The 23680-nt window shown below is 43.9% G+C and overlaps 1 protein-coding gene across 2 annotated transcripts in view; it reads left to right on the top strand.

The window, feature by feature from the left end:
• VTA1 (vesicle trafficking 1) overlaps positions 1-23680 on the top strand; it is a 58663-nt gene that overhangs the window by 9571 nt on the left and 25412 nt on the right. For both annotated transcript variants that reach the window (XM_054976548.1, XM_054976541.1), the window contains exons 2-4: positions 1345-1439; positions 10276-10403; positions 10906-10981. In XM_054976548.1, the coding sequence (XP_054832523.1) occupies positions 1345-1439; positions 10276-10403; positions 10906-10981 (299 nt within the window). The remainder of the gene's footprint in view (positions 1-1344; positions 1440-10275; positions 10404-10905; positions 10982-23680) is intronic.

Consider the following 23680-nt stretch of genomic DNA (forward strand, 5'->3'; position numbering starts at 1 on the left):
CTTGGTTGCGCCCCCGCCTCCACACTCGCTCTAGTCATCTCAGAGACTGCTTCATCTGGCAAAGCTCCTCGGTAAACCAAGGAGCTACCCGTTTGCGGGCTCGGAGAGGACGGCAGGGGGCAATAGCGTCGATGGCTTCGGAAAGACGGCCATGCCAATCATCCACCAGCTCATCTAATGTACTGCCAGGGGGCATCGGATCCCGCAGAGCCACCTGGAAACCAATTGGATCCATAAGCCTCCGCGGGCGAGCGTAAATCCGCTCACCGCCCACCCGGGAATGGAGCGGCATGCTCAGATGAGCCTTCAGAACAAAGTGATCTGACCATGGCACTGCATCATAGGCATCCAGGACCACCATCATCCCTGCCCCAAAAATCAAATCCAGCATGTGACCTGCTTGATGCGTGGGAGCCGAAACAAACTGGGAGTGTCCTAGGGCCGCCATGGAGGACACCAGATCAATGGCCTGCATGGAGGCATCGTCCTCAACATGGACGTTGAAATCCCCGAGAACCAAAAGTTTCGGGAATTCCAAGGCCCAGCTGGCCACCGCCTCCAAGAGACCAGACAGGGAAGATGCAGGTGCAGTAGGCAGTGGGTACACCACGCATATTGCCAACTTCTCCTTGGCGTCCAACGCTAGGCCCACACAATCAATGCGAGTAATTTTTGGGGTGGGGAGTGGTCTGAAGGAGAAAGACTCCCGAATGAGCAAAGCCACGCCTCCCCCCCCGACCACTTGTCCGGGACTGGTGGAGGACTGTAGTTCTTTCAAAGCGACCGTCTCGCCCTCCTTCACCCATGTCTCGGTCACGCAATGAGACTGAGCTTCCTTCATTTCTCATTCCTTCATTTTTGTTTAAAATGATGCCACCCAAAGCAGCTGCTCCAAACACATCCTGTCACTTCCTCCTCAGCAGTGGAATGAAGGAATATCAGTGACAACAGTGCAGCTCATTCTGGTGGTGCACAGTGCCTCAGTGAGTATATGGCTGGGATTAAAAGACTTTCCCCTGACTTGCATAAGGCCTTAGAGGTTCCTAGTGGGATTTTTGATCCCATTCCTTTTGAACAACAAAAGCATGTTGAATTACCTGCTGTTTTGGGAAGTCCCATCAGTTTTAAAAGTATGCTGTGTGTCATGATGAAGGGCAGACACACAGCTTCAAAGCAAAACTAGAGGCTTGATTCTTTGAATCTCTGCCCCTGTTTTCATAGGCCTTTGTTTCTAGAATTGTAATGCTGAATAGTATTAAATTTTAATCTCTGCTTTTAAGAGGCTGTGGTAAGATGCAGGAAATTTATATGAACAGACACCTTATAGAGCATTGTCTTTTACAGGCCGTTTATATGCAATGCAGACGGGCATGAAGATTGATAGTAAAACCCCAGAGTGTCGCAAATTTTTATGCAAGCTCATGGATCAGCTTGAAGCTGTAAGTAGATACATTGTTGATAAAATAGAGATACTTGTTTTTATTTTCCTTCTTCACTTTCTGTTCAGGAAAGATGCAATGTGTGTAATGGCCCTAAGATTTATCCTTTATTTGAACTTGTTTAAACCTGAACTAACCTTGTTTTTGAATGAAAAGGGTGTGGGTCTGGTTTACAATGAGCTCGAGTTTCATAGCTCTTTGAAAGCTATAATAATTTTAAAATCCATAAAATCTATTCTAGCTTCTAGCAACACCATCCAGTTTTTCAGGTACACATTCTGGTTAAATCATAATGCTGTTCATATGGGTAAGGGAAGGGGAAAGTATTAACCTTCTTTATTAGGGAGAATTATTTGCCATACATGCTGTACAAAATACACTATACAGAAGTAGTTTTTATAAAACATAAGTGTTCAAAGGATTTGGATCTTTAGTCAAGAGTTCAGAAGATGGACAATAAAAAGGGGGAAAGCATCAATGAAGGGCCAAAAATCCAAAGATACAACTTTTACCTGAGATTGCAGAATTTGTGTTTTCTTTGGTTCAAAATTGTCAAGGCTTTCAATCTTTGGCTGTATTATTGTGAATCCTATATATTTTCCCAAATGAATGTGATTCTCTAGTCAATGGTAAAGCCATGTCACCTCTGAATATCTGTTGGCAAACTTAAGAGTAAAGAAGAGACCAGCAGCTTTGAATGAGTTATTGTTTACTTAGTCTCCAGCTTAGTGTATGGTCTAGTTCAGTCATTTTGTGGGGCAGTGATTCAAGTCCTGTGGTAATGGAGCTATCGAGCATCACACCACCATGCACATGTGCACAGGTATTTTATGAAGTGGCTGGTCTGCACAGTGGTATGGTTCATATGAAACATCCCACTCAGAAAAGCAGAACCTACATTAGGTCACTGAGTGCATGGGTCTCTAAGAAATGCCTGTAATGTGTATTGAGGAATAGTGGAAGAGAAGAGTACCTACCAGCTTTCTACCATGGCAGTTGGATCTTGTCTGTTTGGATTGAGCCTGTCATTGTTTAATACTGCTTTTAACTGGCAATTCAGACGTTTCTGTTTCTTGGCTCCATTGGTACCTTTTTTAATCTGTATGCCTAATAACGTAATATGTGCACTTTGTGATTTCAGTTGTACATCATATTGCACAAGGAGATAGGATTGGCCACAGTTCTTACCACTTTTATATGAATGAAAATGTTCACATACCAATTGATATGAAAATTCCTTGAAATTGAAAGAAACTACCTCAGTCTCACATAACTGTATATGAAATGGATGAAGAATTCAGTTTTTCTTGGGGAAGAATGTAGATTACTTAAGTGGAATTTTTTCGCTAGTATCGAAAAAATTCGATACTGGATATTCATGCCCATAGCCAAGAGAGCTCTGTGCTAAAGAAATTAAAATTCTGTGCCTGTACCATCCTAATTCTGCACCATTTCAAGGTGGATTCTTTGTTGAATTCTAGTTTTGGAAATAACAAAAAAGGCAAAAACACCAAAACCCTGCCATAATCTTCTAAAAATCTCATTCAGCTGTATCTCTGGATCCTGAGATTTCTGCAGGCAGCGCGTACCCCCTTACACCCTTTCAAGTATCATAAAAAAACCCAGAGCTGCTTGGGAAACTGAATTCTACAGGAGGAGATGTTCTAGAAACAGAGGGAAGGAAATGCATCCAAAGAAGAGTATATAGGGGTAGCTAGGCACTCTAGGGAAGCTGTCAGAAAGTCCAGAGCTCAGAATGAGCTGAAACTAGCCAGGGGGGGGGCTCACCTTAACAAAAAGATGCTCTTCAGACACATGAGGAGCAAATGCAAGGTGAAGGGGGAGATACAGTCATTGCTGGGTGAAATTGGAGAAACTCTGACAGAGGTCAGAGATAAGGCAGATAGTTTCAATGCCTACTGTACGTCAGTTTACTCCCTGAAGGAGAGAACAGGCCCACCTAGAGATGGTTGTGGGCAAAGTATGGTTTTGGGGCTGCTGGCTGACATGAGCAGAGAAGTTATGGAGAAGCACCTTGCTATAATCGATGTGTACTAATCCCCTGAGCCAGATGGGATAGACCCAAGAGCACTTAAAGATCTTGCAGACCCTTTGTCGGTCATCTTCCAGGCCTCTTGGAGGGCAGGAGATGTGCCAGAAGACTGGAGGAGGGCAAATGTCATCCAAGTTTTCAAGAAAGGGATGATCATGGGAACTACAGGCCAGTCAACCTGACCTCTGTCCCAGGGAAGATACTGGAATACATATTAAAACTGTCAGTCTTCAAGCATCTGTTGGACAATATGGTGATACGGGGAAGTCAGCATTGATTTGTCCCCAACAGTTCCTGCCAGACCAACCTCATCTCCTCCTATGACAGGCTTACTGGATTGTGGGAATGCTGTCAGTGTAGTTTATCTGGATTTCAGTAAAGCTTTTGACAAGCTTCTTCATGGTGTTCTGATGGGTAAACTGGTGGACTGTGGATTGGACACTAGGATGGTTAGATGGATAGGAAACTGGCTGGATTACTGCACCCAAAGAGTGTTGTCAGTGGCATCACATTTGATTGGAGGGAGGTGTTCAGTGGAGTGCCGCAGGGCTTGGTTCTGGGCCTAGTGCTTTTCAGTATTTTTATAAATTATCTGGAAGAAGATGTGAAGGGATTACTCGTTACATTTGCAGATGACACCAAACTGGGAGGAGTAGCAAACACTCTTGAAGACAGAGATAGAATTTAACATGACCTGAACGCACTGGGAAAGTGGGCAGATTTGAATAAGGTGCAATTTAACATGGATAAGTGCCAGGTTCTCCACCTGGGTAACAAAAATACAAAGCGTGCATACTGGATGAAGGATATATTTCTGGGTAGCAGTGTGTGTGAACAAGATACTGGGATATGAGTAGATGGGAAGCTAAAACAACAGTTACAGTTAAGAGCAACCCTGTTTTTATTTACTCACGGCATTGTTATGGAAATGACCTTGATACTGACTGTACTAATCTCACACCATGTACTCTGCCTTGAGTCTCAGTGAGAAAGGCAGACTATAAATGACACAAATAAATAAATATTAGCAGTCAGTGTGATGCAGCAGCAAAAAAGGAGAACACAATCTTAGAGTGTATCAGCAAAGGCATAACATCCAAATAACAGGATGTAATTGTCCCACTATAAACTGTGTCCACCTGGAGTATGGTGTGTAGTTCTGGAGGCCTCACTTCAAAAATGATGTGGACAAACTAAAATGGGTGCAGAGAGCAACCAAGATAATCAGGGGCCTGGAGAACAAGCCCTATGTGGAAAAAGCCCTATGTGGAAAGATTGATGGATTTGGAAATGTTGAGGAGATTCAGGGGAGACAGGATTGCTCTCTTTAAGTATTTAAAAGGCTGTCACTTAGAGGAGGGAAGGGAGCTGTTACTGTTGGCAACAGATGATAGGCCTCACAATAATGGGTTTAAACTACAGGAGGGAAGATGCTGGCTGGACATTAGGAAAATCTTCACATTTAATTCAACAGTGGAAGCAGCTGCCTAGGGATGTAGTGGGTTCTCCCTCATTGGCAGTCTTCAAGGATTGCCTAGACCAATACTTGTAGGAACAGCCTAAAGCATCCCCAACAGGATTGGGCAGGGTGTTGGACTAGATAGTCTGTAAGGCCCCTTCACACTCTATGATTCTATAACTATTTCCATATTCTGTACTGTGGAATTGCAGCATATTGCAGATCCCTACCATACGTCATGGCCCAGTCTGGACTCAGTGAGGGTGAGGTCTCCTCTGGAGGAGAGGAGCCTCATGTAGCCAGCCAGGACTCCTCAGGAGAAGAGGAGTTCTGTGTAGCCAGCCCTAGCCCTGACTCGGCACTCCTTTGGCTTCATGTTAGTGCTTGGACTATCAGTTTGGGTGGGCCAGGCCCAGCCGATGACACCATATTTCTCAACTATGTCTGTGTATTGAATCTACGCAGAAAGATCTGAAAGGCTACAAAACTGAGCAAGTTTCCTTTCAATTTCAAGGTATCTTTATGGTGTGTTTTCACACAGAATCACAGAGTTGGAAGGGGCCATACAGACCTTCAAGTCCAACCCCCTGCCCAGTGCAGGATGAGCCTAAAGCATCCCTGACAAATATTCATCCAGCCTCTTCTTGAAAACTGCCAGTGAAGGGGAGTTCACCACCTCCCTAGGCAGCTGATTCCACCTTTGAACTACTCTGACTGTGAAAAGGTTTTTCCTAATATCCAGCCAGTACCTTTCTGCATGTAATTTAAGCCCCTTGCTTCGGGTCCTATCCTCTGCTGCCAACTGGAACAGCTCCTTGTCCTCCAAATGACAGCCTTTCAAATATTTAAAGAGAGCAATCATGTCCCCCCTCAATCTCCTCTTCTCCAAACTAAATATTCCCAAGGCCCTCAGCCTTTCCTCGTTTGGCTCAGTCTCTAGACCCCTGATCATCCTCATCGCTCTCTTCTGCACCCTCTTGATGTTGTCCACATCCTTTTTGAAGTGAGGCCTCCAGAACTGCACACAGTACTCCAGTATAGAGAGGGGCTATGACCTGCGATTTCAATGCGATGGCCCTTTTGATACAACCCAAGACTGAGTTTGCCTTTTTTTGCCACCACATCACACTGACTGCTCATATTTAGTTTACAGTCCACTCTTACTCCAAGATTTCTTTTGCATACACTACTACGCAGAAGTGTATCCCCCATCCAGTATTTGTGTGTCACATTTTTGTGGTCCAGATGTAATACTGTGCACTTATTTGTGTTGAATTGCATCCTGTTCACAACCGCCCACTTCTCCAGAGTATTCAGGTCTTGTTGAATTTTAACTCTTATCTTCTTGGGTGTTTGCCACTCCTCCCAATTTGGTATCATCATTTAATGAGTAGCCCATTTGCCCCTTCATCCAGATTGATAAAAATATTGAAAAGTACCAGGCCCAAAACCGAGCCCTGCAGCACTCCACTGGACAGTTCCCTCCAATCTGATGAAATGCCATTGACCACCACTCTTTGGGTGCGGTCCTCTAACCAGTTCCCTATCCACCAAACTGTCCTATAGTACAGTCCACAGTCTTCCAGTTTACCCATTACAATGTCATGGAGAACTTTATTAAAAGCTTTGCTGAAATCCAGGTAAATCATGTCGACAGAGTTCCCATGATCCAGTAAGTTCATCACTTGATCAAAGAAGGAAACCAGGTTGCTCTGACAAGATCTGTTGGGGACAAAACCATATTGACTTCCCCGGATCACTAAGCGGTCCTTCAGATGCTTACAGATCGATCCATTTAAAATCTGCTCTATTATCTTCCCAGCAACAGAAGTCAGACTGACCGGCCTGTAATTTCCCAGGTCATCCTTCTTCCCTTCTTAAAGATTGGGATAACATTCGCTCTTCTCCAAACTTGTGGCACATCCCCAGTCCTCCAGGAGGCCTTGAAGATGATGGACAGAAAGTTCTTTGAGCACTCTTGGGTGCACACCATCCGGCCCCGGAGATTTGTATTCGTTCAGTGCAGCCAGGTGCCTCTCCACAACCTCTCTATCAATGTCAACTAGTCACCCAGGTGTCCTGCCATGTCTTCTGCCATCTCTAGATGGGCTCAAGTTCTTCAAGGAGAAAACAGAGGCAAAAAAGTCATTAAGCCTGTCTGCTTTTTCTCTGTCCTCCATCAGAGTTTCTCTTTCTACTTCCAACAGCAGTCCAATTGCCTCTTTTTCTTGTGTTTGCTTCTCACATATCTGTAGAAGTTTTTCTTATTGTAGTGAGCTCCCCTGGCCAGACCCAGCTGATACTGAGCTTTGGCTTCTCTGATGGCTGATCTGCAGTACCTAGTAACCCTCATATATTCCTCTTTAGAGGTCTGTCATTCTCTCCATTTCCTGAACATTTCCTTTTTCTCCCTTAGCTTATTCTGGAGCACTCTGTTCATCCACATCTGTTTCTTGTAGCCCTTGCCATGTTTCCATCTTGCTGGAATAGTGAGGGCTTGAGCTTGCAAAAGCTCATGTTTGAGAAGAGCCCACCCTTCACTCGCTCCTTTCCCTTCCAGCACACTCCGCCACGGAATGACTCTCATCAAGCCTCTGAGTTCATTGAAGTTGGCCCTATGAAAATCTAACCTACAAGTCTGGCTACAAACTTCCTTGGCCCCCCACAGAAACTGGAATTCAAGGAGGACATGGTCACTTCCCCCTGTCCCCACCACCACCCCATCTACCAACTCTTCCCTGTCGGTTAATATTAAGTCTAGTATGGCCAAGCCCCTTGTAGCTTCCTCCACCATTTGAAAAAGGACGTTACCGGCCAGGCAGGTCAGGAAGTTGCATGATTATTGTTGCTTTGCTGAGCTTGTCTCCCAGCACACATTGGGGAAGTTGAAATCACCCATAATTATAAGGTTCTGATGTCTGGATACTCTACCAATCTGTTCATGGAGGGCGGCATCCATTTCCTCTCCCTGGTCAGGCGGTCCGTAGCAGACTCCAACAACAATACCCTTATTTCCACCCCTATACTTTCCACCGGGCTGTCAACCACATTCTCCAGAACTTGCTGACAATCAAGCCCTCTCCTCACATTCAATGCCACTCCACCTCCTCTTCTACCCTTCCGGTTTTTCTTGAACAACTCACACCCATCCACTACCACATTCCAGTCATGGGAATCATCCTACCAAGTCTCAGTAATTCCTACTATATCGTAGCCCTCTGTTTGCAAGAGAAGCTCAAGCTCTTCCTTCTTATTACCCGTACTTTGGGCATTGGTATATAGGCACTTTTAGCCTTGTACCTTTGTTTGATCTGCCCTACTCAGGTGGGCCCTCACTGTTATCACTTCTTCATTGAAATCCCCTTCCCCTTGCGGCATCAGTTTAAAGCTCTCCTGATGAAGCTCTCCAGGTTCTTTCCAAACATTTTCTTCCCTGACCTTGAGAGGTGAAGCCCATCATGCGCTAGAAGGCCTTCTCTGAGAAAACTTATCTCATGGTCCCAGAACCCAAAGTGCTCCTGCCAGCACCACCACTCCTTTTCCCCACACCCTGATCTTATTTCCACTCCTTTTCCCCACACCCTAAACTTGGAGGATCAGAATGTGATTTCTACATTTTATGTCTATGTACCTTTAGGTATTAGTAGCCCCATGGTGCAGAGTGGTAAGATGCAGTACTGCAGCCCAAGCTCTGCTCACGACCTGAGTTCAATCCCGGCGGAAGCTGGGTTCAGGTAGCCGGCTCAAGGTTGACTCATCCTTCCATCCTTCCAAGATCGGTAAAACGAGCACCCAGTTTCCTGGGGGTAAAGTGTAGATGACTGGGGAAGGCAATGGCAAACCACCCCGTAAAAAGTCTGCCAAGAAAACGTCGTGGTGTGACGTCCCCCCATGGGTCAGTAATGACTCGGTGCTTGCACAGGGGACTCCCTTTACCTTTACCTACCCTTAGGTATTAGATATCTACCAGCTTCTTCAGTGTAATAGATGTCCGAATCCTAAATTTTGGTGATAATTCTTCTTCTTTAAAAAAATTAGGCTGCTATTAGCATGTCTTATTTACAGTCATTTGACAACATAGGAAATATAAAGGTAGGATTTTGTTTTGTAAGAATAAAATGAGGTTTATCTAAATGTCAACAGTAAGTCTATTCAGGTGCCCTAAATCCACCTGTTGTAACTATAACAGTATTATTTACTTTGCTGATTTTATTAGGAAATCTGAGGCTTCTTGTGCTCTGTAACATCTTTGAAAAGAGGTCTTTGAATTGCAATGCACTGCTTGACTAAGCATTCCAGTAAATCTTCAGGTCACTGGAGCAGTTAGTTTGAACCAGGGACTCTCATTTCATTAGCTCTTTATTTATATTAAATACTGTGAACTGCTTTACAGGAGGAAACTATACGGTCCTATTGACTTTCTCTGACTATAAAACTGACTATGAATAGGATAGTGTTGAGTCTTTATACAGAGTTTAATGCAGGGTGGGCAGACAAAGTCTTGCAGAACTATTAGCAGTCTGGCAAGTTAGCCACAGTTCTGGCTCTGTAGCTCAGAATCTTCTTAGTGTTTGGCAATCCTGCATACTTGGGTTCACATTTTAAACTGAAGAATCTAGCTCAGATGTTTATTTATCAATAAATAAAATTGATGTTTATTTATGAATTTAAAAAATTGAAAATGTTTAGGTAGTTAGAAACCACACAAGAGTGGCCGTAAATAGAAAGTGATGGGATTAGAAGTCTCTCATTCCATTTCACAGAGTTGCTCATTTCAAACTTTCCGCCCACGTTGCACATTCCCCATTCCTCCTTTTGCTCTCACCTGTCAAATCATTTTAAAAAAAATTGTTGCCCCCCAACACCCTCCATTTATTTTTTAATGAGAGTAAAATATCAATAAAAACATGCTCATTTTTCAGGCAATCACTTATTATACTACTAGATTCTGCTGAACACTCTTGTTTACAGTATTCCAAATGGTAGGATTTAATTGTTGCATGAAGGACCAAAACCAAAGAGAAACTTCTTGATTACATCTCCATGGCAGGTGTAGGCAAACAGTTCACATGATGACATGGGAAAAATCAGATCAGATGAGAGGCAAGAGGCCTCTTTGAGGTCCTTAGTATACAGGCCATGGTGAAAAAATACATAGGCCAGCATCTGCCCTGTCAAGAGACATGAAATATCTGCACTGAATCGGAAAGGTACTTGTGACTCCTTCATGCTGCACTTTAAAAATGATGGCTCTAGAATATGCTGTTGAAATTTCATTTCTACGAACTAGTAAATAACCCTGCACATTTCTGAATTTTTCTCAGATGAAGAAACATTTGGGTGATAATGAAGCTATTACTCAAGAAGTCGTTGGCTGTGCTCATGTGGAGAATTATGCACTGAAAATGTTTCTCTATGCAGATAATGAAGATCGAGCTGGGCAATTTCACAAGTAAGTGAGAGGCAATGCAATCCTAAGCAGAGTTACACCCTTCTGAGTACATTGAAGTCTGTATAAAATTGCACTAAAAATAAAGGTAGTTTATACAATAGCTAATTATAGTTGGAAAGTGGCCTTACAGATCAGGGTTTTGGTTTGGTTTTACTAGCCTGCATTCATGCATTTATGTGTCATAAACAATGGTTCTGTCAAACTACTTGTCTTGTGAATGGCTAACCACAAGGTTGCAGTGAAGATACAAGTAAAGCTACACTATCATTCTCTCATATCAACACAGAACTTCAACAGACTCAGTTTTTCAAAATTGTTTGCAACTGAATTGTATGTTCTAGATTGAGCTCATCAGGTCTATGTCTCGTCAGGGCCTGAATGGGAGACTTAACTTGTAACCCTATGCACACTTCTTGTGGAAGAAAGGAGGCATGTAAATACAATAATTAAAATAATTTTTAAAATTTCCTGTTGAGACATTTAATCTTCTGTTTTTTTCCAGAAATATGATTAAGTCTTTTTATACGGCAAGTCTTCTAATAGATGTCCTGACTGTATTTGGAGAATTAACAGATGAAGTAAGTTACATAATTAAGTAGTGTATATTATTGAATGCAGGAGACCAAGAACCAGGATTTGTCTCCAGTCCAGTAAAGTTAATTGTAACTGAGTCCTACTGAAGGCAGTACGGTTTTAGTCCTAAGTGATGAACCTATTCCTGTTTTATATTGAACTTAGTCATGACTAAAGTTAGGTGGCTCAGTTACCTTCCTGAGTTATGAATTGAGATCCAAAGAGCTTCCCTAGGCATCACCAGGTTTTGAGGATTCCTAGTGCAGTTGCTGATTTTACGCAGCAGATCCTCCAGTCACAAATTGCTTTTGGAAGATCTCTGTTACTACAAATTGCCTTCCTATTTGAGACTCTGCCATTTAAAAACAGAAGCTTCAGAGGTTCACTGACTGGGCTGAACTAGTTGCATGATATTTTTTGATCTGAGCCATAGTATTTTCTTCACAGCATGTTTGAGCCACATTTTGGTGCTGTGTATTGGCAAACTAATATCACAATAGCTCTGAAATATAGCAGTGTTTTTCTGTACTAGTTTCTGGGCCAAATTCCAGATGCTGGCTTCAGCTTTATAATCCTGTAGTTTGGATCTTGCATACCTCAAGGCCTGTCTGCTACCATATGAACCTCTCCAGAGGTGCTGCTTCTCATTCCCAATGTATATTGTTTAGATTGTACAAGCATTTCAGTTCATATGCTGATGATTTTACTTGAGTTATGGTTGAAGATTTGCAGCAGGATTTGCCAAGCCCTGGGACACAAAGATCTAGAAATACAAATCCCTGGACCACACAATCCTCCACATAGGGAGCATTGCAGATGTAATGGAGCACTACAAATTTAACGATCAATTGTGGGATCTTGCTCCTTTTGCATCAGGAGCAAGGGCAAGTGAGGGGTAAGCATGTTGTATGTATGTAGTGGGAAGCTAGGATAGAAAGAGACAGGGAGGGGACAAGCAGAAGTGGTGTGATTTTGCAATCATTCTCTTTGGCATATCTGTGTTGTCCCAGGCAGCAAACTATAAACTCACTCTGGAGTGAGAGGAGTAGTTGTTGTGAGGGTATTAAGATATGAAAGTTAGATACATTTTTGTACTACCAGATTTTTTTCGTTCATCATCGTGTCTTCTGTGCAATCCCACGTGGGAACTGCTCATGCGCAAACCAGCCACAGACATTTCAAAGCTCCTAGAGGTGCGAGGCGCTCACCTAGCCTTTTCATGCACCTTTCCCACAGGCACAGCTATAAAAGGCAGGGCAAGTGGCTCCCTCCCTCGGTTCTTTTTTCGCTGTCACTGAAGAAGGATGTGTCTTCTCTCTGCTCCTTGGTTCCATCACGGTAGCTGCGAGTTGGCGCCTTCAATTCCATGGCATCGAAGGCTCTCTTCAAGAAGTGTTCCCATTGTGGAACGAAGATGGTCCAATCAGATGGGCACAAGAAATGCATTCTTTGACTGGGAGAGGGCCATGACGTCTTGCGGTGTGCAGTCTGCAAGCAATTTATACCCAAAGCGTGCCATGAAAGGGTGTTGCGGTTTAACATGGCTCTTTTTCAGTCAGCCCTGAAGAGCTCTACCAACTCTGATCAAAATGCCGCAGATAACAGACCACAGCACCCAGAACAAGCCTCCTTGGTTTCTCCATCATGTTCAGCACCTATCACCACTCTGAAGGACCAGTTGGTTCCAGCTTCCCTTTTGTCAGTTCCACCTCAGTGCCAGTCAGAGCCGCCTACAAAAAAAGCGAAAGTCAAGACATGCTGATAAGCAATCAACTTATAATTCAGAAAAGAGGAAAAAAACCCTCTTCTTTGGCTCCCACCACTTCAGTTGCATCAAGTTCACCCGGAGTTCTGAGAACTCCATCTCCAACCCCAGAAGGGAATCCCTATCCCAGCACACGTCTGGCTCTTACCATCCTGAGGACCTGAGGATCAATGTGAAGAAGTCAACCCTGGTTCCTCGACAAAAGGTGATATTTATGGGGGCAGTCTACCCTTGCTTTGCCTATCCCAGAAAAGATAGGGAAATTTCTCCTTACTCTAAACAAGGTCCTTTCATACAGGCACCAAAGTGCAAAACAAATTTAAAGATTGTTAGGTTTTATGGCCTCTCTGGCTCTGATAGTTCCGTTTGCCAGGCAGAGGTGTCCCCAGCAGAACTGGTTCATCGGAGTGTTCCATCCGCACCATCAGAACCCGTACAAGTAGTTCTCTATCCCGAGGCTCCTCCACAGGTCCTTGAGTTGGTAGAACAACACACATAACCTCTTAGTGGGGACTCCGTTCAACTCCTCCCCAGTTCACAGTTTGGTCTACACAGATGCCTCCCTGTCCAGATGGGGGGACTTGTTCTGGGACCACTAAGGTAAAGGGAACATGGTCCCTTCAAGAATTGTCTATGCACATCAATCTCTTTAAACTCAGGACAATATGGTATGCTCTGAGGGCTCTGGTAACAGAAGGCAAGAATGTTCAGATATGCACGGACAATATATCTGCCATGTAGTACTTGGACAGGGAGGCACAGCTTCCTTGGCTTTCCATTGAGAATCCTCACTGATATGGAAATGCGTTATCCAGCATCAAGTTACTCTCATTGCCATACGCATAGCTGGCAAGAACAGGGTTCTTGCAGATGCACTCAGTTGGTCAAAATCCCAGAACTATGTATGGTCCGTCTGCATGGAGTTCCCCTGTCCTGTTTTTGCAGTGGGGGATATCCTACTATAGATCTGTTTGCCACAGACCTCAACAAGAGAAGAGTTCGGTATTGTTTACAGGCAGGAAAGGACAAGGCCTTGGGGACTCCTTTCCGATACTTTGGTTGGGCACCCTCCTGTATGCATAAAGGGTCCTTTACCCTTTATGAGGTTAACACCCAGAAAATGATAAGGCAAGGTTCCTCGACAATCATAATAGCCCCTTACCTGCCGAGACAAGCCTGGTTCACCACTCTGTTGCAAATTGCACAGGGCAGAATTTACCATTTCCCCATAAACACCACACCTGCTCCAGGACAACATGGCTCTCCACCATGACCTAGGCACTCTGAAGCTGACAGCCTGGTTCATATTTCTCCTCCCCAGTCCAGAAGGTCCTGTTGGAAGCTAAGAAACCACACACCAGAAAATCATACGAGGCCAAATGGAAAAGAGCGGCCATTTTGGCCTATCATGATAATAAACAGGACATCTCTCTTTGCTCAGCCACAATGCAAGTCCTTCCTCAGAAGTTTAGTAAACCTCTATCCTCCAGCATTCAGGTCAGTTCCCCAGTGGAGTCTACTTGTTTCTCACTTCACTCATGCATAAACCTTTCAAGCCCCTAGCTACCTGCTCCCTTAAGGTTCTGACAGCTAAAACAGCCTTTCTAGTGACTATAACTTTGGCTAGGAGGGCAAGTGAATTACAAGCCCTGAGACATGGCCCTTCTTTCATTAAGATATTCACAGATAAGGTTGTCCTCCATCCAAGCCTCACCTTTCTACCAAAGGTCATCTCTGCTTTTCACTTAAATCAGGACATTGTCTTACCGATATTTTCCCCTACTCCTATGACTGACATGGAGAGACTTTTGCACACCCTTGTTGTTGAACGTGCTTTGTGCTTCTACTGGGACAGGACAGCTCCTTTCCAAAAGGATCCTAATCTCTTTGCCTCGTTTAAAGGGTCCAAAAAGGATCTAAAGGTCACTGCATAGACCATTTCAAATTGGATAGTTTGGCTCATTAAAGACTGTTATAATCAATCTTTAACGAGCCAAACAACTATGCCCATTGCACGTAAGAGCGCACTCTACAAGGGCTCAGTCCACCTTGTCATCCTTCAGTTTGGGCATTCCTCTAGTGGAATTGTGTAAGGCGACCACCTGGTCTACACTGTCCACATTCATCAAGCATTATCCCATTTATGTAGACTCCAGAAGGGAGCTGTGGACAAGGCCGTCCTGAAGAGTCTCTTCCATTAATGAGTTTCACGCCCACCTCCTGGGTAAATTAGCTCGCTAATCTCCCATGTGGGACTGCACAGAAGACATGGCAATGAAAACAGGGTTGCACTTAACTGTGACTGTTGTTCATCAAGCGGTCTTCTGTGTATGCACACATCCCTCCCATCTTCCCCTGTGTGCTCTTTTTCTTACATTCCTTCTGCACCAGCAGGTTAGAGAACTGAGGGAGAGAGCCACTTGCCCTACCTTTTATAGCCATGCCTGGGGGAAAGTGAGCAAAAAGGCTAGGTGAGCGACTTGTGCCTCTAGGAGCTTTGGAACATCCGTGGCTGGCCTACACATGTGCCTGCACAGAAGACGACTTGATGAACAATAGTTACAGGTAAGTGCAATCTTGTTTTCCTCCACTAAAAAAACAAGCCCACCAGTATTTGCTGCTTTCAGAAGCAGAACTATAAATACTTAATTATACATTAAATATACATGATGTGTATTGTCGAAGGCTTTCACGGCTGGAGAACGATGGTTGTTGTGGGTTTTCCGGGCTGTATTGCCGTGGTCTTGGCATTGTAGTTCCTGACGTTTCGCCAGCAGCTGTGGCTGGCATCTTCAGAGGAGTAGCACCAAAAGACAGAGATCTCTCAGTGTCACAGCAGCTGTGACACTGAGAGATCTCTGTCTTTTGGTGCTACACCTCTGAAGATGCCAGCCACAGCTGCTGGCGAAACGTCAGGAACTACAATGCCAAGACCACGGCAATACAGCCCGGAAAACCCACAACAACCATACATGATACGTATATTTAAAAATAAAAATTTTGATACATAAGCAGGGTAAGTTTCTAATTTTATTGCTTATGTCAGAAATTGGCTCATGTCATGCCTGTTTGTTTTTACCAGGGTAGTCTTCCAGAAGTAAAATTTGAGACAGGAAGTTTCAAAGCAATCTCCTAGGCTACTTTTGGTAGTGGTAATTTTTGTGAGTGCCTTAAATGGGAAGCTCCAGCCACTCTTTGTGCCATAATGACACCATAGTGCAAAAAGGAACGACATGGCTTGTTGGCCCGTTGTTAAATGTAGCAAGAGTATGTGATGAGCAACATGGAGGGGTTGCCTTTAAAAAAACCCTAAGCTGCTGGAAGATACCAGTAATTGCAAAGAAGGGCTTGGTGGCCAATATGCAACTTGTGCCTATGGAGCAAACTGCCTCAAATCTCAAGCCAAATTTCATATTTAAATAAATTCTCTTTATTTTGGCTGAACAGGATTAGCATTAAGTATGTCTAATAAGGTGTGAGGGAGGGGAGAATGAACATAAATACTACTTGAAAATAAATATATATACAAGATGTCCAGTCAGTTTCTTTTGCTTACACATGTTCTGCAGTAGGTTTAATCGGGTAATGCTGGAACAGATAAATTCTAAGCAAGATGCTCCATTTTCTGGCATTTCCCTTTTGGAAAATAAATTTGGAAGAATTGTGCAAAGTGGGTAAAATGAAAGGCTGGGATGGAAAAGAATGCCAGAAATGTTGAAAGCCTTGTGCAGAAATGTAAAATTTATAGTGTAGGCGAATTTCAAAGCTAGTCAAAGGGAGTTCTGGAATAACTGAAAAATTAGTTACACTTACATTAAACTATATCCTAAAAGCAGGAAACACAGATTGACTGTAATTTATAATAATGGCTTGCAGCTCTGAGATCAGTATTTTCAGTGAATACGTTTAACAATGTCTTGACTAAAACTTCGTGAAAGTGAAGTGGTTTGCACTACTACACTTTGAAAAAGAGAAAGAATCAGTGCAGTGCAGTTGTTAAAGTGTTTAAATAGGATTTGTGAGACCTGCATTCAAATTTCTGCTCAGCCCTGGAACTCATTGTGTGACCTTGGGCCAATCACTTAGCCTGACTTGTCTCAGAGGGTGGTTGTGAAGATAATATGGATGAAAGGAAAACCATGTGCACTACCCTGAGCAAACAGGCAGGATATAAATTAATAAATAAATAGTTAATAGCTTGTTGACAAAAAATGTCATTGGTAAAGAGTAGCGAGAGAAAACAAAAGGAAGAAATTAGTTTTTCAAATGTCCTTCAGAGGCCATTGATGCTTGCAACATAGAAGGAACTGATGTTCTTCACCTGTGCATGCTTCTAACTGCAACATCAAACTTACTTTATAAGTAAACATCATGAAACTTAGTACTTAAATAGTAATAGGCAAATTTTAGTATAGTCTCCTACAACATGCATTGCGTTCCCCTAATTTCTGGATTATAGAGGTGGCAGTCTCTCTTTTGCACTGGCCTGGATAGCCTAGGCAAGCCCAAGCTCATTAGATCCTGGAAGCTAAGCAGGGTTGGCCTTAGTTAGTAATTGGATGGGAGACCGCCAACCAAGACCACAGTTGTAGAGCCAGGCAGTGGCAAACCACCTCTATTAGTTTCTTGCCATGAAAACCCCACCAGAGGATGCTGTAAGTCAACTATGACTTGAAAGCACTCTGCACCACCACTCATCTTTCTTTTAAGCAACATAAAATGTTTTACAATGTAATCCTAAATACTGCTACACCCTTTCAAGAACATTAACTGCATGGACTTAGAAGGGTACAAAAGGGACCCCACAAGGACTTGCAGAGGAACATCTCATTTCCCCCTTTTGAATTATTTCCCTGGAAGCCCCCAATATCCTCTCCCATTTTTCTGTCTTCTCTCTTTCCCACTCATCAGGCAATGCACCTTTATCTTCCCCCACATCTTCAGTTTTCCCTTCTTCCCTGCCCCTGGCAGCCTCTATCAAGGAAAATGATTGCTCATTTGCACAGTGCCAGTCACTGGGCAGGGCCCAGTTGCACAATGGGGAACCTTCAAGAATTTGCAAGGGACAGCTCATTTCCCCCTGTATCCTCCTGCCCCCACTATTCCTTTTCTTCTTCTCTTGGCAACCACTTGGCTCCCCTTTCCCTGCCTCCTTCTCGACCATCCATCAATCTACCTTTTATCCACCCCCCATCTTCAGCCGTATTGATTATCTATTTTGTTTATACCCCAACCTTCCTCTACAATGAGCACCTAAAGCAACTTACATCATTCTCCTCTCCTCCATTTTATCCTCACAACAACCCTGTGAGAAGGTACAAACTAGGAGTGAAGAACGCCAGAAAAGGGCACTCTGTCTGCTCACCTTGTTCCCTACAAGAGGGAGGGAGAGAGGAAAAGACAATCTGGTTGACCATGTCCCATCCTATCTCGTGCAGGGCTTGGGTGGGCTGAGGTGGACACAGCCTTGTGAGCTGAGCCAGGCACTGCCCTCATCTCACTGGGGTGGCTTGGACAAGCCAGTCACTGCCTTGGTTGGGGAGGGCTGATCACCACCTCCTCACTTGTCTCAGCTGGGCCTCACCTTACACGGGGTGGGCCAGGCACCACTGCCTCCTTGCTTTGCACAGGATGGGCACTCCTGCCTTCCTCATCTTCTGGCTACAGGCTTTCCTTTCATTGTTTGGGATTTTTTTTCAACCACCCCTCCCCACTCATTTAATTTTTAAGAATTCAGTTTGGGAGGGGGGCGGGTTTGCAAATCTGGGATGTTTTTCAGGTTTGTAAAAAAGTATGTCTTCTCTGTTCACTGTTCCGTTCTCCAAATTTTTAAGCATCCTCAGATTTGGCCAGGTTGCAAATTAGATATATTGATAACTTTGTTTAGGAGCAAACTGTTAAGGAGCAATCTTAAGCAATTATACTCAGAAATAAGTCTTACAGTGTTTAATGGAGTTTGCTCCCAGAAAAGTATTCTTAGGTTTGCAGTCTTACAGTGAAATTCTAAGCAGAGTTATTTCAGTCTAAGCCCATTGATTTCAGTGGGCTTAGACTGGAGTAATTCTGCTTTGGATTTCACTGTTTGTCTACCTTTTTCATAAATTAAGCTCTTAACTGCTTTAGGATTTTGGAAACATCTAGAAGATACACACATATAATTAAGAAGCATGGGGAAAATTTTTACAAGGCTGGCTGTTTGAAACCTGTTTTGAAATTGATGTTTCAATATGACATTCCTTCCTCACTTCTATTTTCTGCCTTTGCAAGTTGCTGAAATCTGGTGGAAACCAGACCTTAAGAAACCAGTATCACTTCATCAAGCCCATCCATCACATTAAGAATTTACTGAACAGTGAAGTATTTACAAAATGTAGTGTCTAAGACTCTTGCCAAATAACTTATCAGACTTTGAAAAGCTGGTATCACTGGATCAAGTTCATCAATTTTCTTGAATTAATTGAACTAAGTTTTAATGGGATTTTGAATAAATGTGCAATTAATTGTTACTGTTCTGAATGTTATTTTTATCTTCCTTAATAGGTCATTCAAACCGCTGTTCTGAATAATGCTTTTTATAGGGTAGAGTAGGGTAGGGGCACTGCGGGTGAGTTTATGGAACCAAGGGGCTAGTGGCCCGAAAAACGTTGGGAACTGCTGGTGTAAATAAGTTTAGGTGGGTAGCCATGTTGATCTGTAATAGAACAGTAGGATTAGAGATCAGTGGCACCTGAGAGACCAACAAAATTTTCAAAGTGTAAGCTTTCTAGAGTCGGAGGGCTCTGACTTTCAAAAGCTTACACTCTGAAATTCTTGCTGGTCTCTAAGGCGCCACTGGATTCTAATCCTGCTGTTCTACTAGTCTAAATAATTGTATGTTTTGTCCTTAAACACAGTATGTGCTAACCATCAATTTATCTTGTCATGTTTGGGTTTCAGTTGCCCATAACATTCTGTAGTCTGTTTCTAGATGTTAGGTATCACTATTTAGATAAAAATATAATTTGGGAACAATCCAGGAAGACTTAGGTGCAATGAAATCCCATTGGGAAAAATAGAATAGGACATAGCAATGAGTACATTTCGCTGGATTGTGATTGTTTTTATTCTGTCTAAATAAATGACACAAAGCCAGGTAAACTTCTCCAAGTTACTCTGCAAAGAATTCAAATACAAAAAATAATAACAAAGCAATTTAGTATTAGTTGGCATCATTGTAACATTAAACTACATGTGTTTCTTATTTCATAATTTGTTTTTTAGATTGTAGTCCAGCACATTAATGATGTACTGAGAATAAAATATAATTGAAATAATGTTTTAACATGTGCAACCCATTATGCTTTGGACATCATGCATTTCTACTTTGTACCTTCCATCTCAGTAACTAATAGTTGGGTTGCGGAGATCAGCATGGACTGGAATACCTCTTTTCCTTCAGATATAATGCAAGGGAAGGATTTTTGGACTTGTTTTTCTCAAACAGCATTTTCCCAAGCTATATGGCAGGCTGGTACAGGACTGAACGGTATAATGAATGCAGAAATTGGTAATTTTACAGTGCAGTCCCAAACAGAGTTACACCCCTTCTAAGACCATTATCTTCACTTTACTTAGAAAGGAATAACTCTTGTTAGGATAGCACTGTTATCTTTGACACAGGAAAAGAGACTTAATTTTCATCATCATGTCTTCTGTGCAATTCCACATGGGGACCTGTGCATGCACAGGCCAGTTGTGGAAATTCTAAAGCTCCTAAAGGCATGAGACGTTCACCTCGCCTTTTCTCGTGCTTTTATCCCTGGTATGGCTATAAATAGCAGGGTGAGCGGCTTCCTCCCTCAGTTCTTCTTTAGCCGCCACTGGAGAACGTCTCCTCTCTAGCTTCTCGATTCTAATATGGATAATGTGAATACGAGTCTTCAGATCCATGGCGACGAAGGCTCTATTCAAGAAGTGTTCATGTTGTGGAACCAAGGTGGCCCAATCCGATGGGCACTAAAAATGCCTTCTTTGTCTGGGCGATGGCCGTGACACCGCTTCACATCATAGACAGCATCGGTACCACTACTCTCCTTACAGCCTGAAGGGTGCATCTGACTCAGACAATGCAAATGCCGCAGCGAAAGGACTGCAACACTTAGAACAGGTCTCCTCAGTACCTCCTACAGCCTAGGCTCCAAGTGTCGATAAAATGGGCCAGTTGGACTTCTGTGATTCCATCTATGATTCCGCCTTGATGTCAATCAAAACCACCTTTTAAAAAGGCAAAGCTTAAATCTAAGCATGCCAAGAAACAGCCAACTTCCAAGTCGCATAAGAAAAAGAAGTCTTCCTCTGTGGCTCCTGCCATGTGAGTGGCTTCGAGTCCTCCTGTGGTTCCGAGAACTCCACCTCTGAACCCTAGAAGACATTCCGCCTTAGTTCCATCTCTGTGAGAGGGCAAGATCCTAGAAAATGTTGGAATGTCAACAGATGTCTCTCCTCTTCCTCCTTCCACTGCACTATCAGCGGAACGACACAAGGCTTCTTTGGAACCATCTGAAGCAGATAATTTGCTTGACCTTGCTTCACATCATAGACAGCATCGGTACCACTACTCTTCTTACAGTTGCCCACACCATTACTGTACCTGTGGGTTTGAGGGATCTCCTCTTCCACCTCATTATTACTTTCACAAGGAAGATGTCTATGGGCCTGCTTTTATAGGGACTACCCTGGCAGAGTGCTCTCCCCTCCCCCAGGCTCTGACCCATAGCTTCCCACCACCCTTGCTGTAGGGGCATCTAGCCCAACCAGTGGCCTCTGCATCATCCCACCTCCTCCAGACCTCCCACCTTCCAGTGGGACACTTGCTGCAGGGTAGGGCTGGTGAGGCCATACCAGGCCCAGTAGGGCCAAGCATGCTCCGCAGGAGCTTTCCCCACCCCTTTTCCCTTGGCCGCCTTGGCAATGTTTCCTCAGACCAGGGCTGTGCCCGCCGCACTGCTGATCTCGGAGCCCTTTCAGGGGGCTGGCTAGCACAGCGAGGGAGCTCCATACAGCCTTGTGGGCTGGGCCACACCTGCTGAGGGCTGGAGCTGTGGTCACCAGCAAAGTCTTCTTAGAGGCACTGTCATGTCTCGGTGCAGCCAGAGGGCTTGCAGCTGCTGTGTTGACCAACCAACATCCCTGCAGCGCCATGGGGCTGCTGCAGCCTTACCCATCCTTCTCTTCTGCTCTGCTGGGCCCTCCCAGCTCTCCTACAGGCCTGTCTATTCCCACGGCTCTGCTGGGCCCACGTGTCTCCTCTGTGGGCCAGCCAGCTCTCACGGCCATCCTCTTTGGCCCTGTCGCTCTATGCCAAATGGCTCAAGGCAGAGTCTATCATTTCCTCCTAGTGCCTCACCTTCTACCAGACAATGTGATTCTTCATCACAGCCTGGATACTCTAAAATTGACAGCTTGGCTCATTTCCCCACTGCACTGAATTTCTCCTCCCCAGTCCAGAGGGTTATGTTGGAAGCTAGGAAACCATCCACCAGGAAATTGTACTTTTCCAAATGGAAGAGATTTTTGTTATGGGCTGCGGAGAATAGTTTAGACCCGGTCATGGTCCTGTTACCAGCAATGTTGCACTAATTGGTCCAGCTTAAAGACTAAGGTTTTAGCTAACTCCTCTATTAAAGTGCACCTAAGGGCCATTTCAGCCTACAATTATAGTATTGATGGGGAATCTCTTTTTGTTCAACCACAGTGCAAATCCTTTTTAAGAGGCTTAGATAATCTTTACCCTCCAGTATCCAGGCTGATCCCACAATGGCGCTTTTCTCTGATTCTCATGCACAAACCTTTTGATCCCCTAGTTACCTGTCCTTTCATGGTTCTGATAGCCAAAACAGCTTTTCTGGTGGCAATAATCTTAGTTAGGAGGGTGAGTGAACTGTGGGCCTTGATGCATGACCCTTCTTTCATCAAGATGTCTGCAGATAAGGTCGTTCTCCGTCCAAGCCTTCCCTTTCTGCCAAAGGTGGTCGCAGCATTCCACCTGAATCAGGGCATTATCTTACCTGTCTTCTGCCCTTTGCTTAGCACATACACTGAGAGACTCTTTCACACCCTTGTTGTCAAACAGGTCTTGTGTTTCTACTTGGACAGAACAGCTCCTTTCCACAAGGACCCTTATCTATTTATCTCTTTTAAAGGGCCTAAGAAAGGTCTGAAAGTCAGCGCTCAGACCATTTCCAGTTGGATAGTTTGGTTCATTAGGGAGTGTTACAAACAGTCCAAACAGCTATGTCCACTGAACGTAAGAGTGCAGTCCACAAGAGCACAGGCAACATCTTCAGCTTTCAACTTGGGCATTCCCCTAGCGAACTTATGTAAGGAGCCATCTGGTCTACATTCATCAAACACTATGCCATTGATGTAGTCTCCAGAAGGGACACAGCTTTGGGCAAGGCAGTCCTGAAGAGTCTTTTCCCCTGAAGAACTACACATCCACCTCCTGGGTAAGTTAGCTCGCTAATCTCCCATGTGGGACTGCACAGAAAACACGATGATGAAAACAAAGTTGCATCTACCTGTAACCATTTTTCATTGAGTGTTGTTTTGTGCAATCCCTCCTTCCTTCCCTGTTGTGTGCTTTTTATTGCTATATGTATTTTTTCCTTCTTCACCAGCAGCTTAGAGAACTGATGGGGCCGCTCACCCTGCCTTTTATAGCTGCGCCGGGGAGAAAAGTGCATGAAAAGGCAAAGCAAGCATGTCGTGCCTTTAGGGGCTTTAGAATGTCTATGGCTGGCCTGCGCGTGCGGAGTTCCCCATGTGTGCCTACACAGAAGAACATTTGATGAACAACAGTTAAAGGTAGGTGCAACCCTGTTTAATTTAAGTAGAGTCTTTGTATTTCTTGAAAAACTCTGCCTTCAAGTTATTTTACAATATTTTTAAAAAATCCCTA

The sequence above is a fragment of the Eublepharis macularius genome, chromosome 1, assembly GCF_028583425.1.
Source record: "Eublepharis macularius isolate TG4126 chromosome 1, MPM_Emac_v1.0, whole genome shotgun sequence".
Classification (NCBI taxonomy): domain Eukaryota; kingdom Metazoa; phylum Chordata; class Lepidosauria; order Squamata; family Eublepharidae; genus Eublepharis; species Eublepharis macularius.